The sequence below is a fragment of the Delphinus delphis genome, chromosome 10, assembly GCF_949987515.2.
Source record: "Delphinus delphis chromosome 10, mDelDel1.2, whole genome shotgun sequence".
Classification (NCBI taxonomy): domain Eukaryota; kingdom Metazoa; phylum Chordata; class Mammalia; order Artiodactyla; family Delphinidae; genus Delphinus; species Delphinus delphis.
In genome coordinates this window covers 71,815,387-71,833,490 of record NC_082692.2, presented here as the reverse complement: position 1 = coordinate 71,833,490, position 18,104 = coordinate 71,815,387, and the positions used below count along the sequence as shown (strand labels likewise).

The 18,104-nt window shown below is 41.5% G+C and overlaps 1 protein-coding gene across 3 annotated transcripts in view; it reads left to right on the top strand.

Moving 5' to 3' along the window:
- Positions 1-18,104, top strand: part of ARHGEF3 (Rho guanine nucleotide exchange factor 3) — a 269,292-nt gene that overhangs the window by 239,100 nt on the left and 12,088 nt on the right. For all 3 annotated transcript variants that reach the window (XM_060022718.1, XM_060022716.1, XM_060022717.1), the window contains 5 exons: positions 2,941-3,111; positions 6,011-6,073; positions 8,442-8,538; positions 8,690-8,766; positions 13,576-13,833. In XM_060022718.1, coding sequence (XP_059878701.1) covers positions 2,941-3,111; positions 6,011-6,073; positions 8,442-8,538; positions 8,690-8,766; positions 13,576-13,833 — 666 coding nt within the window. The remainder of the gene's footprint in view (positions 1-2,940; positions 3,112-6,010; positions 6,074-8,441; positions 8,539-8,689; positions 8,767-13,575; positions 13,834-18,104) is intronic.

Below are 18,104 nucleotides of genomic sequence, written 5' to 3'. Positions count from 1 at the left end.
AAAAAAAAGAATGAGTGACTTTGGACAATGGAAATGTTTTCAAGCTAGAGGTAGTGATTGCACAACACAGTGAATGTACTAAAGGCCGCTGAATTGTTCACTTTCAAAGTGGTTAATTTCATGTTATGTGAATTTCACCTCCATAAATTATTTTTTTTTTTAAGAGTGGGTGTTATATTCTAACATGGAGAGACATGTTGTTGAATGAAAAGAGAAGACATTCTGTTTTCTGTGAATATTAGCAAATGCATGGAAAAGGTGTGGAAAGACCTCGAACAAACTTATAGCAGTTACTTCTAGGAAGTGTACTTGGGAAAATGAGGGGATTTGTACTTAATTTTATATATTTTTGTATGAAAATTTAAAGTTAGCCTAAATTACTTTCAAACTGGTGGTGGGGACGGGGGACACTTGAAGTTGGTCAGGGGCTGACACTGCAACAAAGAAGGCGGTTGATTCTCTCAAGTGAAAGTGGAAAATGTCTTTGATTTTGAATCTTCTTTTTTGTGTTTTCCTCTCTTTCTGCTCTTTAATTCCTGCCCCAGCTGGCATCAGAACCGCAAACTGAGATGAGTGAGTTACTTGGTGACTCACTTTGCTTGTTTTGACCTTTCCCTGCCTGTGGCTAATTGATTTTGAGTGCTGGGGGGGATCTGCAAGCATTAGGCTGGTCACTGTTTATAAAGGCCTGTTTTCAAGAGATCACAGGGATTTGTGAGATACCATTAGTAAAATGCATTTGGAGCAAGTACTTTCTTGACCCTCACAGGGCTGGTCCAGTGATCATGAGCTCATTAATGAGCCCAGGAGCTCACAGGTGCCTAGGCCAGCCTGAGGAACTGTGTTACTGCTTGCAAACAGAGCTCGCTTCCTGCTTCCAGAAGGTTGTGGTGATACCCTGAAGCCCCTTGGCAATTTCTTTTTTTTTTCATTTATTCATTTTTCTAGAATTATACAAATTTGTAAACTAGGGTGAAAATTACCTATAACATCATCAGGCAAAAACAATAGATTTGGTGGCATTCCCTTTGTATCTTTGCTCATGTGCATTTTTTCATAATTATAAAGTGTTCATACACAGATTTTAATCCTAATTTTATTTTAACTTAACAAAGAAGGGATTTTTAGCTGTTAAAAGTATCTCAGAATTATCTTAATTGGCTAGATAACATTCTATCAAGCAGATGAATTATAACTTGTTTAACAACGCCCTTATGTTGAATAGTTCTTTTAAAATTTTCTTTACTTTCTTAAACTTTATGGTTGAATCTCAAAATATTTGGAAGCTACCTTATAACGTCTCAGAGATGACGGCTCATATGTCACATGCAAAGTCAGTTCCTGCCCTCAGGAAGTTTATAATTCAGAGCAGGTGACCAATAAGTATAATAAAATCTGATCATCATTATATCAGAGAGATGTCCAGATTGTTCTGGGAAAGGATGGGAGAACACTGGTAAAGGCTTCCTAGAGGAGGTATTTGAGTTATATCCCAAGGACAGTTAGGAGTTAGCCAGCAAGGCAACGAAAGAAAAGCATTCCAGGAAGAGAAGACTGCTTGAAGGAAGCACAGCAAATGGCAAAGCATGGTACATTTAGGGAATGGCAGATAGCCTAGTAGGGCTGGAGAATAGGGGGCTCATGGGTGAGTGGCAGGAGGTGATTCTAGATAGATAGACCGTGGTCAGATTACAAGAGGACTTCTGTGCCAAAATAAGGAGTTGGAACTTCACATTGAAGGCCATAGACATGTCGCCACAGCCATGGCAGGGAACACTTGCTAAATAAGAATGTGGCTTTTCAGCACAGCAACACCTCATTGCTTTGGCAAAGTTTCCAGTAAGTGTGTTGAAATCATCTAGGATGAAGGCTGAATATGATGCATTCAGCTTTCTTCTTGATCATTTGTATTTGTCAAGAGAAAGCACTGTGGTAGCATGTTTCAGCCACAGGGGAGGACTTTGGATGATTAGACCACCCCAAAGTCTACCAGGACCTCTTTGTAAAATAAGAACATAACTTGGAACAGGCACCATTTGCTGCCAAGATGGTAACTGACAGAGAGAACCACAACTGAGGCGAATGTAAACAGAAAGAGGAATGTATCAGTATTAGCCCTTAGTCTTAGTGGCTCTTCCTGGCTTCAAGCACACTGAGATCCAGGGGCTGAGTGTGGGTAGAGCTTGCTGCTTCCCTCCTTCCCTCCCTCAGACTCTCTCTCCATCCCTTATTCTGTGTGTCCCTTTATTCTCTCCTATAGTAGACACACTCTTCTGTGTGAACAGAGAGAGCTGCCTCAAGAAACTCCTGCTTATGTTATTTCGTGAGCTTACAATCCCAAAGGAAAGATCTTCTGCTCTTTCTCCCATGAAGCACACAGCAAATTTCAGGGAATCGCATGTCCCCCTCTGAACCAGGGTGGTGGAGTACTCTGATTGGTCAGGTCTGGGGGAGCCCGCCCAAACTATGTGAGAGGGGATACCCAAGGAGAGTAGGCAGTGTCCCCAGAAGGAGGAGGAGAGTAGGAGTACTGGCCAGATGTTCTTTTTGCTTTTTTTTTTTTGAAGGACATCCACTACTGTTAACCTTTGTTGTTCTCAAGAGCGGAGGTGTCCACGGGAGAAAAGTAGAGCTCATGACTTGTCTGAGAGCCACCTTTGCGCATGCATTTGACCTGAAATGTTTTTGTGCTGTGGTACACTTGGTTATCCCGGTCTTGCAGAACGGATACTCCCTTCAAGTCTCTGAAAGCGGCCCCTTGCCCGATTTTCCTTAGCACGTAGCCACAAGACAATGCCCTACTTCCCACAGGCCTTGTGACATTGTCCTCTCTTTCTTGCAAATGTCTGATTTATGCTCTGTCAGTAACAGGAAGCCACTCAAACGATCCACCCAGTCCTGCTGCTGCCCCCGTGACGGTTTGTTTTTCTCATTGTTTAGCGCTCCATCAGCTTCCGCAGCGAGAGCCGCCCTGACCTCCTCGCCCCCAGACCCTGGTCCAGAAATGCCGCCCCCTCGAGCACGAAGCGGAGAGACAGCAAGCTGTGGAGTGAGACCTTCGACGTGTGCGTCAATCAGATGCTCACGTCCAAGGAAATCAAACGTCAGGAGGTAGGCTGGGACCCCTGGAGTTGCCCTTGTGTCTAGAACAAGGCACACTGAAGGCAAGAGCCAAGCTGGGGTCTACACCACGGTCTCCAAGTCAGTTCTTCACTGCATTGATAGAAGGACGACAAATGGGCATGTCAGACCTTGTAAGGAGCTGAGAAACCAGCATCCAGCTGGATGGGTGTGGCCCTGACTTTTAAAAGAAACTGATGTGGGGAAAAAAAAAAAAAAGACACTGATGTGAAAATCTGAATTTACAAAGAAGATGAATCAGGAAGTGTCTGTTTAGGACCATAGAGTTCACAGAAATAATCATTTTACTTATATTTTAATAGCACCTTCTAGAATATTTTAAAATACTCAGTTTATGAAACTTTGATCCAGTTTTGGGGAAAACTTTAATATGGAATGCAGTTAATTTCATTCCCTGTAAATTTTCTGTATCAGTAGCCTAGATGGCTATGATAATACTACATTGCAGAGAACTTGTCATGTGCCAGGCTGTGCTAAACACTTCAAAGGTGCATCATCTAATGAAATCCTTGGAATATCTATTTTAGCAGAGAACCTGACGCTGGCAAAAGGAGTACTTAAAAACTTTCTAGGTTTTTGACTTCCGCAATTCTTTTCTAGGACTTTATCAACCAGGCACACTTGTACACAGATGAAAAGATGCACGTGTAAGGTTATTCATCACAGTGATGTTTACAACAGTGCCAGAAAGAACCTGAACATCTATTACCAGGTCCTGGTTCCATAGTGAATGTGCATACATTCTGTAACTATAGAAACACGAGAAGTGATGATATGTATGTATGGCTAGGTGAATAAAGCAAGGCACAAAATAGGGTGGTATAGTGTGCTACCATTTACGTAAAAAAAGTAAAAATGGGTGTGTGTGTGTGTGTGCGCGCGCACACGCGGGCTCGCATATTTGCTTATAGACGCATAAAATATTTCTGAAAGGACATGTAAGGAGCTGGTAACATTGTTGCTTCCTGAGAGGTGAACTGGGTGGTGAGAAGGAGGAGGTGAGAGGGAAGTTTTCACCATGTGCCCATTCCTAAACTGTAAATTTTGAACCATGTCAATGTTTGTCTATTAAAAAATGAATAAATAATTTAAAAATAATATGTACACTGAAAAAATCATTTGCAGAAATATGGCAAAATCTTAACAGTGGTTAACAAATGGTATTGTGGATAATTTTAAATTTTCCTCTTTATACTTTTCTGTGTAATAGTGTGCATATATAACTTGTACAGTGGGAAGGAAGGAAGGGGGGGGATTGATTCTGCAGATGAGGAGATTACTAAGGTACAGTGAACACGAGGTCACCCACCTAGAAAGTTACAGAGCTGGAGCAGTGAACCAAATCCCATGGTCTTCACAGTCACACTGTGCTGCCCACCCCCCTCCACAGACACCTGACTGTGGTGTATCCCAGTGTGGGGTTTTGTGGTTTTCCTCTCTTGGGGGCCACATTGCGCTCTGGTAAAACAGACATACAAGGAAATCTGAGGAAGGTCCAAGTAAAAATATTTAATTGTACTGCAGCCACCCATGTCCTCGTTTTGATAATGCTCTGTAGTTATGTAAGTTGCCACCATTGGAGGAAGCTGAGTAATGGCTATACAGGACCTCTCTGTATTATTTTTGTAACTTCTCATGTGAGTCTAATTATTTCAAAATAAAAGGTTAAACAAAGTAGAGTACCAGGAGGGCATGACATGGAAGCTTTACTGGGGGCCTTGAGAGGGGTCACCATGCACTGGCCTCCAGTGCAGTGTTCTGCCTCTGCCCGCTGGGCCAGGGAGCACATTCATTGTCCTGCTGTCCATCAACCCCAGGGATGGAGGTGTTCTCCAAGCCTGCTCACCTCTTCCCTCTGGTCTGAAAGAAACGTAGTAGTCACCACAGGCATGTAGTTCTTTAATAACATAAAGTTTGCCAACAGTTGAGACTGTCAGATGAGAGAGAAAGAGTGTTCTGCACATCATCGCTCTTAAATTATGATGGCTTAACAGAAGCAAATCATTGCGTCCATTTACACACTCTTGCACACAGCCAGCTCCTGTAACTTTATTTATTGTGCAGTGCGGGGCCAAGAAGTAAGTTAGAATGAATTAACTTCACCAGACATCTAGAGTGATAAAATATCGGATTCTTCCTGCAACACAGCCTTAAGACAAGTGGCTGATGGGAATAAAGCTATCTGTTGAGATTTTACCTTCTGTTGAATAGAAGGAAGACAAATTGTGATGGCCCAATTAATAGTAATTCCATGTCCATCACTGAGAACAGACCCCGAATCATTTATTATGATTGTCACTCACAAAAGAGACATGGAGTCCATGGCTCAGACTCTAATTATTTTACCTAAAATAGTTCCATCTTGTTCAGCTGCATCACAATTGTGTAAATGAAATATGACTTGTTGGATTAGAAACACATGTGGAAACTCTTTCTCCCACAAACAAATAGGCACATTACACAGAAGTTTTGCAAAATCTTTTCTTTGTAGATTTTAGCCACTCGATGCAATTGCTTCGGGTCAATTTAACTTTTTAAGAATCCTTTAAAAATCCTTAAGAGGGCTTCCCTGGTGGCGCAGTGGTTGAGAGTCCGCCTGCTGATGCAGGGGACACGGGTTCGTGCCCCGGTCCGGGAAGATCCACATGCCGCGGAGCGGCTGGGCCCGTGAGCCATGGCCGCTGAGCCTGCGCGTCCGGAGCCTGTGCTCCGCAATGGGAGAGGCCACAACAGTGAGAGGCCCATGTACTGCAAAAAAAAAAAAAAAAATCCTTAAGAAATAAGTAGATATGGGGCTTTGAGCATCAGTTGAATTTGGTCTCAAAAATGAAAGGAAAGTTCAGTAAATGTGTTTTACCTTTCCTTGCAGGCCATCTTTGAGCTTTCTCAAGGAGAAGAAGATTTAATAGAGGACTTGAAATTGGCAAAAAAGGTACATTCGAATCCAGTGGTCCTTTGAGTCACCTCCTGCTTTTTTCCTCTGAGTAATTTTACAGTTCTAAGATTGTGTTTTATTAGTACTCATTCTATGACTAAGACAGGTCATCAAAAATTGAGAAGAACCTACAAACCAAGTAGTGGGGAAAATGTCTCAAAGCAGGAAGGCTCTAGATCTGGCACTATTAGGGGTTCTCCTCTGCATGTCTCTAATGCACCTAAAAGAATACTTCAGTTTAATCAGAAAGTGTTCATCGGGCCTGGCTTCACATGCATTTCATTGTCCTAGAAGTCTCACATGCAGGTCCCCTTCATCCCTGGGAGAGAGTGTGTAGACATCTGAAACTGGAACCATGTCTTAGAAAGTCATTTGAATCCCGTAAGTGGGTAAAGTGGTTCATTGAGGCAACTGCACACTATCATGTAAGTTAGAGTCTTTTATATGGAAACTTGTTTTTAATCACTTTGTGTGTGGGAAGGGAGAGGAACTTCATGCCTTGTAGTCTGTGTAGTCTTGACAACAGCCTTCCTTGAAAACCTTTCCATTCCACTGACCCCCATGGAGGGTAAAATCCAGAATCCTTCATCTGATACTCACAGCCTCCTTGAAAAATCAGAGGGTTGTAAAGATACTTCCCTTCTTTTAAGTGTCCTTAGTTCAACTTTATGCTAATGTCCTTAGTCCAACTTTATCCCATCTGTAGCATTCCTGAGAAATGGCTATCCAAGCTTTTCTTCGAAGCAGCCAAGAAACTGAGTTTTGGGCAGGGCTGAGGAGGAGGAAGGTGGGGAGGACAAAGAAGGCATTTAGGGGCTTCCCTCGTGGCGCAGTGGTTAAGAATCCGCCTGCCGGGGCTTCCCTGGTGGCGCAGTGGTTAAGAGTCCGCCTGCCGATGCAGGGGACACGGGTTCGTACCCCGGTCCGGGAAGATCCCACATGCCGCGGAGCGGCTGGGCCCATGAGCCATGGCCGCTGGGTCTGCGCGTCCGGAGCCTGTGCTCTGCAACGGGAGAGGCCACAACAGTGAGAGGCCCGCGTACCGCAAAAAAAAAAAAAAAGAATCCACCTGCCAATGCAGGGGGACACGGGTTCGAGCCCTGGTCAGGGAAGATCCCACATGCTGCGGAGCAACTAAGCCCGTGCACCACAACTATTGAGCCTGTGCTCTTGGAGCCCGTGCTCTGCAACAAGAGAAGCCACCACGATGAGAAGCCGGTTCACCTCAACGAAGAATAGCCTCTGCTCGCCACAACTAAAGAAAGCCCATGCGCAGCAATGAAGACCCAACGAAGCCAAAAATAAATAAATATAATTAATTTAAAAAAAAAAAAAGAAAAAGAAAGCATTTAACTCTGGGAGACATCTTTCTGGTCATAAGTCCAACTCCTCCTTCCTGCATCAAGATTTCCCTTTTTCACTTCTGTCCTTTACTTTGCTGGTCCTACCTTCCTGGAAACCCTTCCCTTTCCTTTCAACCATCCATATCCACCTATCTTCCAGAAGCAAACTCAAGTCTCAGTACTTTCTTCAACAGTATTTACCGCCTCCTTCTCTATGCCAAGCAGCTCATCTTTAAATTCTTCCTTAGCCATTCTACCTCTAATTCTCCAATCCTCTAGAGCAGTTACGATTTGATGAATATTTGCTGCAATGTGATAATTGTCCTGTTTTTAATCTTGAACTATTTTTTAAACATATATTTAATTTTCCATGCCTTTTTTTTTTTAAATCTTCCCAATTAGCTTTATAAAACTCCTTCAAGGCAGGGACTGTGCGGTCTGAGTGTTTGTATTCTATTGCAGTGCCCTGGGTATATTTATGTGTTCATGTGGTTTAATTGTCATTAATAAGAGGTAATAAGATTGGCAGAGATTTTGCCCTCTTTGCTTCAAATCCATAGTGAAGGATACCAAGCACCTTTTTTTTCCCCTTCCTTTACTTAGTTTAAATATGGACTAATTGAAAAATAACCTGCTAGTAACTAATTTTGTATAAAGTGGGAGTTTTTCAAGCTGCTAGACCTTCAATAAAGTTAATTTTTAAAACATTATACAAATCAAATCTGCGCTATACTTAGGATTTGTGCCCTTTCCGAGATGTAAGATATACTAGAATTTTAAAAAAAAGAAGCTTTAAAAAAATCTGCTTTGGTTTATCAACAACCACAAAAGGCTCAAGGCAATGCTGGATTCTCATCTGCTCCAACCACACCCATCTGCTGTTTGTGCAGCATTATGGGAGAAGTCGTGGGGAGAGCCAAATATTTTGTTATTGCGTAGGGCCTCTCAGAAGGCATTTACATTAACAACTTACTTCCTCTGATTTTAAATGTTTGCCTCCATCTCTTGCCCTTCTTGTGCAGGCCTATCATGACCCCATGCTGAAACTCTCAATAATGACAGAACAAGAGTTGAATCAAATTTTCGGAACACTGGACTCCCTGATTCCTCTACACGAAGGTATAATTTTGTTCCCAGAATGAGTCTTGACTTGTAGCCTTGAGTTGTCTTTTAACCAGTCATGGTTATGTAATAATGTGAGTAACCCAAAATCTCCCAGCCCTGTTCATATAAGCCTTCAAAATAAGCATTCTGTTTGTTTTTTTACCAGACCTCCTTAGTCAGCTTCGAGATGTACGGAAGCCCGATGGCTCAACTGAGCACGTTGGCCCCATCCTCGTGGGCTGGGTAAGAAAAGTTCTCTGGTCTTGATTGAAGATAAATTTCAATAATGTAGATGGAGTTTCATTTTAGCGAGACTCGTTTTATTGGCAAACACTGGTTTCACATCAGAAAAAATTAAAATAGCAAATTTCTAGTAAAATTTATCATTACATTTAGCCTTTATCTCCTCAAAGCATGGAAACAATTTTTTTATTATTATAAATGTACTGCATTTAAAGATAACATGGCCTTTGTACAATAAAAGAAGTAAAGGCACACGTGAAATTGTTACTAGTTTCATATTAAAGAAAGTAAAACTAGTTAATATTCACATTAGGCCAATTATGAATATAATTATTACATTTTTTATTCTAGTAAAAATTTATGTACAGCTTCCTGTCCATCACTAAGAAAGCTTTTATTCATGCTACAAAAAAAACCTCTTATGGTCAAATGTCATTTCATAAATGTTGTTAGTGTTTAGCATATATCTGATCCTAAGTAACTTCTTAGGAGAGCTGGTTATTATGCTGATCTTTATCCCAATATAACCCATACCCTTTCCTAATTGAAGAAATCACCTGTGACTTTAGGTTACGGGTTCTAATTTATGGTTCTGGGGCTGAACTGGTGGTGTATTGAGTGCATAATGTAGTTGTTCAGTTGTAATTTATTTTAGACAAGGCATGCACTCTCTATTTTGCCACAGTCCCCACCACTCCCTGTTATGCATTTCTGTTTCCTTCTGTGAGTCCTCGAGTGTTCCACCCCTGCTCCAGGTTAGTTCAGGAGTCAATTTTAGCACTGAGGCTAAAATATCCCAAGGGTATCTGAAAGGCAAGTAATGTTGTAAGATGAATAATTTAGAAAACATGCCTTAATATTTCAGGAGAGATCATTCATCTTACATTTTTGACTTTGATTTTATTATGAGCCATGTTAGATGTCTTAACTTCATTAGCCCACAGATAAATTTCTCTAAAGAGAGTTAGCTAGCTGGAGACAGAGGAAGTGTAATGAGAAGAGAGAGTCTGGCTCAATCTTTCTTAAACTTCCTCAGTCTGTGGATTGCTTTGGTGGGAGTGAGGGCACAACTCCAGAATAGCATGATGACCCCTCTGTTTTTGACAAGATGGCAATGTAGAACTACAAGGTTTCCTCAGACGTCATATACGAATTGTCAGTTCATGCCAGAAGCAAAAATGAACGCATTTGCCTTGTTACTAATTTTTTTTCTGAAATAAATGCACTTCATTAGGAAATTAGTTTGATATGGGGTTAGATTTTGCAGTCATTTTCTGTACATACCCCAAAGAAGTTTGACCATGCCGGTCCATTGCTATCTGGACACTTCCCACATCAAATGGGAACTGCAGCTTGAAGAGTAGCCTAAAATTAAACAACTGGCCCACTGTTACCAGACCTCATGAGAAACGGTCCTTATTCATCAGGACCGATGAGCAGTTAAATGTTTTCCCTCTTTTAACTGCAGATGTGTCCATGTGAGTGGGAATTGTAAACCAAGGGGTACATCTGTTTGAGTTCTGGTCTTTTTAACAGAACAAAATAAACATCTTAGTGGACTTTGAATGAGAAAAGTCAGAGCCCATTCAACCCATGAAAAATTGATTTTTTCCCCCCCAAAGGAAAAAAGTGAAAAAAAAAAAAAAACCCTTTTAAACAAGTGAGTTTCTCAAGTGAGATAGCCCTGGCCAGTCCTTTTGACCTTAGAATGAATCAATTACTTTGAAGACCTTAAACAGAGTGGTGGGTTTTTTTCAGGGAACCACCCTCATTACTGAGGATCAGTAACCATAGGTTGGCCTGTTCTCATAAGCCTCCCCTTCTCATAAAGAAACAACTTCCCAAGTGACATCTTCATGCTAATGTTTTTTTCGGTAATGAGGTAATTTATCAAGTCTCCAAGGCAGCAAGTTCTCATGTTAATTTGGGTTCTCATTAAATTTTCATTCCAAAGAGAGAGGCAGGGTACACGGAAGCAAAAAAATACATTTGCTCTATCACTTTTCATGTTAGGAAGATAGAAAGAATTTCTTAAAAAAAAAAAGGCTGAGAGTTTCCCTTAGAAATTCTTGATAGTCTCCTTAAAGAGATGGTGAACAGTTCAGAGCTTTTGAGGGTGGTGGGGAGGCCAAACACATTTCAGACTGGTTTTGTCTCCAGCTGAGCAAGTAGTTTTGTTTCTCTCAACCACAGTTTCTTCAATGAAAATATTCTAGGGTTAAATAATAATAATATTAATAATAACTATTACTTACTGATTCTTAACCAGGAGCCAAGCTCTTGTTACACTTTCTATCTGCCATATCGCAGTATCTCACTAAAAGAGGACATTAGTATGTGCATTTTGTAAGTGGGGAAACAGAGGCTTCTGAAGGGTCACCTGACTATTAACTGTCTGAATTAGGCTTTGAACATGATACTCCCTGGTTCCAGAGTCTGTCGTCTTAACTACTGAGTTATCACAGCGTATTTTGGAACCAAGATGTGTATATTCTTCATTCCCTATCTAGTTAAAGGTCACCTGTGGCTTTTTCTAGCCAGTGGGCTGAACCAGATAGCTTTTCAGGTTATGCTCAGGAAATGAGCACCCTGTGAGCAGTGAACACAGGACCAGAGCCAGATTTGGTTGCCATGGCAGCAGAGGTGGCAGGATCAGAGAAGGTAATGGCCCATTGGACAGCAAGCGGACCGTGTGGTTGGGGTTCCTTGCTAGTTTACATCTGATGGTTACTACTGATTTGTTTCTCCATAATGAAAACATTGGGCATTTCCAGGTCTTTTTAAAAAGCCAGGAAGTGGAAATGAAAATAAGAGGGCCTGAGTCTCTTTTTAATTAATTCTGAAGATCTAAATTACAAGCCACAGCGCCACATCTGGAGAGTGTGTGTGTGTGTGTGTGTGTGTGTGTGTGTGTGTAAGTACCAATCATCATTACTTTCAAATACAACATTGAGGAAAGAATTTCTGTAGCTCTTTTTAACACAAATAGACGGGTTTTTTTAAATACCATGTAAGGAACATAGACATTTCCAAGGAATGTTAAATTTGACAGTGAACTTTTAAACATTACACATCCAGGGTGTGTGTGTGTGTGTGTGCCTGTGTGTGTAAGCACCAATTATCATTACTTTCAAATATAACATTGAGAAAAGAACTTCTGTAATTCTTTTTAACACAAATAGAGGTTTTTAATAACATGTAAAGAAGGTAGGCATTTCCAAAGAATGTTAAACTCAACAGTGAACTTTTTTTTTTTTTTTTTTTTTTTTGCGGTACGCGGGCCTCTCACTGTTGTGGCCTCTCCCGTTGCAGAGCACAGGCCCCGGACACGCAGGCTCAACAGCCATGGCCCATGGGCCCAGCCGCTCCGCGGCATGTGGGATCTTCCCGGACCAGGGCACGAACCCATGTCCCCTGCATCGGCAGGTGGACTCCCAACCACTGCGCCACCAGGGAAGCCCAACAGTGAACTTTTAAAACATTACTTTCATGGTATCTTGTTTGGTTTCAGTCACTGAAAATAATTTCAAATAAAGGTATAAAAGAAGTAGCAGAATAGTTAAACTTTGACCCATTGTTCAGATGCTGCCACAACTTATTTTTAAGCTGTGTTCACAAACCATCAAATATTACCTAATCTGGTAATCCATTAAACATTCTTTCATTTGTTCATTCAGAATACAGACTTTGAATGTTTATTGTACAGTAGGCCCATTGCACAGTACTAAGGATGCAGAAATGAAAGACCCTCTTGCCACTGTCTTGCAATGAATCCCTCCACAGAGGAGGTGTTATGGTAAAAGCGGCTTCCTAGTCCAGGGAGAGAAGCAAACACAGCAGGGCCATTGGCTGCATTTTATTGCCTCCAGTGACTTTCTGGAAGCTGACAACCCGTGCATGAGGATGCTATCATAGGGAGGAGTGGAAAAGGGAGATGAGCAGCGCTTTCACTGAGTCTCTGACTCCTTGTTTGCACCATGTGACTGATGGGACATGCCAGGGAAATTAGTATTTCTCTGGAAGGAAAATAGTGGACTTGAAGTATTCCAAAGTCTTTAAGCTTAAATTGTTCTTTGCATGGAATTGTGATGTTAACCATTAGGTATAGCCAAGAATCATTCTGGCCTGTCAGAACTAATTTAAAAGATGTTTCTAAATGCTTTCTGCATCTAATTTTTTAGTAATTATACTTTTGCTTTAACTTCTTGGAGTTCTTTATATTTGGTCCGCCTTGGAATCAGGTACCTTAAAACTGATGTAGAGGTGCTTGCACTGGGCCATGCAAAGGGCTGGGCTGTGGAGTCTGACTCCTTTCTTTTTGAGCCACTAAGTCTTCTAGATTAGTTTCTTATTAATAATTCTAAAAGAACCCGTGTTTAAAAAAATACAGGAGACTTTCCTCTCACCAGATACTTTTGAAAGTTTAGGACAATTCTGTATGCATATGCAATAATTCCAGTTTAGGAAAATTCTGAATTGTGTGCATATACAGTAATTCCAGTTCTTTTGTGTCTAGCTTAGATTGGCAGAAATGCAAACAAATTATTGAGGTGTTAACAATCAAGAAATTAAACATGCCACTAAGAAAATAACTTTGTGCAAGCAAGCAGGAGCTTAAAGAACTCTCCGTTGCCTGCCATTTTAAAGATTCCATTTCTGTCTCCTTCAGCCATCTAGATAGATAAAGGAATGTTGGCCAGGCCTGGAGACCAGTTAGGTTTTGTTCAGTCCCAATGAGTGATGTTAGCATGTAGCTTCAGAGCACAATTATTTTAATGCTCCAACCCTCTGTTAATGTTCCTTCCTTAGCTGCCTTGTCTCAGCTCCTACGACAGCTACTGCAGCAATCAAGTAGCTGCCAAAGCTCTGCTGGACCACAAAAAACAAGATCACCGAGTCCAAGATTTCCTGCAGCGATGCTTAGAATCCCCCTTTAGCCGCAAACTAGATCTCTGGAATTTCCTTGATATTCCAAGGAGCCGTCTGGTGAAATACCCTCTGCTTCTTCGAGAAATCTTGAGGCACACACCAAATGATAATCCGGATCAGCAGCACCTGGAAGAAGCTGTGAGTTTGTTTCTTTCTGTCTTCCCTTATTGTTTTCCCCAGTGGCTAGAAGATGAAGGGTCCCTGGGTACCAGGACTCAGGAATCTTGGGTTCCAGGCTTGGTTCTGACATTAACCATGTTTTGATTTTGCAAATCAGCACTATTCATAATCTATAAAGTACAGTATTTACATGAAATGCACTCTAAAGTCCCTTTAATTCTAAAATTTCTTGATTCTATATAGGTGACTCTATAATCTGTTTGTTACAGTTGCTGATTGTGAGGGTGAAGATCTCTGTGGAGATTTTAAATTGAATAGCTTTGTTTAGTTAGCAAATGAGAGTTGCCTTTTACCTTTTACCAAAGCCCATTTGTGAAGTCAACACCCATTTAAGACCCAGCTCTCCTTGGCCCCAGATTGAAACATGCAGACTAGTCAAACCTACTCCCCAGCAACTGTACTGAGTATGGGGCTGGGTGGTTTGGGAAATACGGATTCTTCCGTAGCAGCAATAGAAGACCAGGAAAAATGGGGTCCATATTGTGAGACTGTGGTGAACTGTGAGCATTCTGCCCAGAGAGCTCAGTTCTGATTGTGGTGCTCTGCGGGGCAGGGCACAGGAGATGACAGGCCCAAGGAGCAAATTGCCTGGGCAAAGGTGTGAAGAAAGGACAGGACAGGTCATGCCAGGGAATGCCATGGATCAGTCTGCCTGGGGTTGACGATACTCAGAAAGCAGCAGGAGAAGGGGCAGAGGATGGTGGTTCACATTGGTTATAGAGGGTTTTAAATATCAATTTGAGACATTTTTCCTTTGTTGTGCTTTTGTTTTTTAAGTAGCTTAGATTCAACGTTCAAATCCCAGCTCCATCACTGACCAGCTGTGTAATCTTGGACATGTTACTCTTCATCTGTAGGACAGGGGACAGAGGAGACTAGGGACAGGGAAGCAAGCTGGGAGGATGCTGCGGTGGTCCAGATGTGCGGTCTTGGCAACCTGCTTAGGGAGTCAGCAGTGGGTATGGAGGCTAAGAGACCAGTTCAAAGAGCTCATTCCCTGCCTGGATCTGGGACAATAACAGAAGGTGATATGCAAAGGTGATTAGAAAATCAGAAGCCTTGAGCCTGTGGAGCAAACTGCCTATCTCTTCCCAGAGAAAGACTTAACTTACTTAATAGTAAGTAGTAACAACAACAGCAATAATAATAGTAACACCTGCTGACATGTAGAGTGAACACCTAGTAAATCAACTTTATGTAATTGCCTTGTGGGTTATGTATCTCATTTAATCCTCATAATAACCTGTGAGGTACCTGTTCATGTTAGGGCCATTTTCCTTTTCCAGATCAGGCTTGGGGGTGTTAAATAACTCACCCAAGTCCAGGGCCAGCAAGTAATGGAGTTGATATCTGAACCTTGTCAGTGTAGACTGCAAATCTTATGACTTTTCCACTTCTTTATGATCCTATGGAGCTGAAAGCCTGGCTACTTCTTTAAGCCCCTGTTGCCTTTGGATTTGCAGAGAGCTGTCTAGCCACCAGGCTTTGTGGAGGTGCCTCACTGGTACAGAGCTGGGCCAGTTGTCCGTGTGGGGATAGAGAAGAACAAGGAAAGACCCTCTTCTGATTCAAGAGGTGTTTGATGTGTCTAGCAGGCCCAACATTACCGACTAGCCTACCAGTCCAGCATGATGGGGGATGCAGACACCAGGGATGAAGCCCATCTCACTTCATCGTGCCTGTTTTCATTACTGGGAATAGCATTGCCTCCTCTCCATATTTCATCCCAGCAAGTGTGTGGTCTGTAGAAATGAGAACAACAGGGAGCTCAAACTAGTCTAAATAATTACTTTTTTGAAGCAAACAAGCCTGCTCTGAATTTTACAGTAAAGATTTCTTCTTTTTAATATGCAGCATGAAAGAATAATGCTTTGTTTTAAAAAAACACCCAGTGAGCTAAAGTTTAAATTTAAAAACAGATAAGAATATGATTGTTTGCAATATGAAAGGATGCACCAGTTTCCCTCGTGCATAAAATGTGATGCCATTTTAGAAAGTTGAATCTGCACCTAGTTATTCAGGCAGATTTATGTGTGAAGCATGGTATACCTGCATTTGAAAATGTCTGCAAAGCAAGCCTTCTAAATGCCCATTTACACAATATAGGCACAGCAGTTTTTCCCCCTTCTTTTCAAAATCCCTGTGGCATTACCCTAGATGAACAGAAATATTTAGCCCTGTACTCCTGAGTGCATTGTGAATGTTTGATAACCATAAAATCCACAGTACCAATGTAGCTTGACTTATATGTGCCCTGAATAAATTTTCCACCTGTGAAAAGGGAAAAATCAGGGAACTCTTAAGTAAATTGCTTCTGCACCAAGCATTCAGTCTTATGATTAGATCTAAAGAAAGGTCTTGCTTTTAATGTAGTGGGTAAACTATCACATCTGTATTAGAATTTCTTAATAGTATTTTGGAGGCTTGATAGAAATTTCCCCACAAAGAGAACATCTTAAAATAGAACTTTGGATATTCATATATTCCAGATCTGGTTGTTTAATGTTTTAAATTCTAAGGATTGTTTCAGCCAGAAAATGATCCTGCAGACCATCTCTTCCCTCTGCCTGCCACTGTTCCAATTCCTTAAAGAAATATCACTGGAATCAATGGGAAGCACAGTCCAGCTTTTGATGCAACAGCAGTGAAGGCTGCTATTCTTGGTCCATATCGGGAGCCGACAAGTAGATGATATTACTGCACAAGGGACTAGACAGACAGGACCTTCAGATTCTACTTTGAGGATGACGATTCCAGCATGTGTGGGTTTAATCCCTGTTCTGTTATGGGTATCTTTTATCATCTTCCTTTACCAGCTCCTGCCCTTCAGTTTGAACCCAAATGAGAGATGCAACAATAAATTTAATTTAAATGCACAACTACCATGACTGTTTGCTATTGGCAATCTGCTATATGTAACTTTATTCCTCTCTGCAATTCTGCAAAATAAATTCCTCTCAAGAAGCAGTGCAGAGAGATTAGACATGGTATGCAGGTGGATTAGTTCATGGTATACAGGTCAATATAAATACAAAATAATACTTTCAATAAATGAAAGCAAACCTTGAGTTACTATGATAAATATAGACATAGAATATGGAATAACAACAATTGTTTCCATTCTTTTGTCTCTTTTTATTTTTTCAAACACCTGAGAGAAAAGCAGCATTTGAGAGTAGTCATAGCTGCCTAAGGAACCACCGTGGCTTTTGAGTTTATTAATCTTCACGTGAAATGCCTGCTGTTCAGTTCCTGAGTTAAATTAGGAAATGAACATATCTTTATGCTTATAGTACATGTTCCTTCTGGTTTCCTGGATACTTGCAGGAAATTCAGAAAATTGACTCAAGTACTGATTAATTCCAGCTGCCCGGGTACACCTAGTAATAGCAGATAAGATGAACCACAGCAATTAATGCAAAGGTGTTTTTTTTTGTTGCTGTTGTTGTTGCTTTTGGCTGCGTTGGGTCTTCGTTGCTATACGTGTGCTTTCTCTAGTTGCGGCGAGCAGGGGCTATGTTCATTGCGGTGTGCGGGCTTCTCGTGGTGGCTTGTCTTGTTGCAGAGCACGGGCTCTAGGTACATGGGAAGCCCCACAAAGGTCTTTAAAAGCAAGGAGAGACTTCCCTGGTGGCTCAGTGGTTAAGAATCTACCTCCCAATGCAGGGGACACGCATTTGATCCCTGGTCCGGGAAGATGCCACATGCCTTGGAGCAACTAAGCCCGTGCACCACAACTACCAAGCCTGTGCTCTAGAGCCTGTGTGCTGCAACTACTGAGCCCATGCACCGCATCTACTGAAGCCCGTGTGCTCTAGAGCCCGTGCTCTGCAACAAGAGAAGCCACTGCAATGAGAAGCCCAGGCACCGCAACAGAGTAGCCCCTGCTCGCAGCAACTAGAGAAAGTCCACACGCAGCAACGAAACCCAACACAGCCAAAAAATAAATGAAAAAAAATTTTTAATTATTAAAAACAAGGACAAAGTATGGATTTCACTACATATGAAAAATGTAGTAAAGTAGAAAGATAAGGTAGACATAAAACAATTGCTCAGATACCTCCCATATATTTTAAGCTTCTTGAGGGCGGCGACCCTGTCTCACTTCTTTGAATGACACTACCCAGTCTGACACTGAACAGATGCTCAACAAGCATTAATTGAACTTATTTGAAGGATGATTCATAGCTTTAGAATAGTCTGTGAAATTTCTTGTTTGTTTTTTTTGT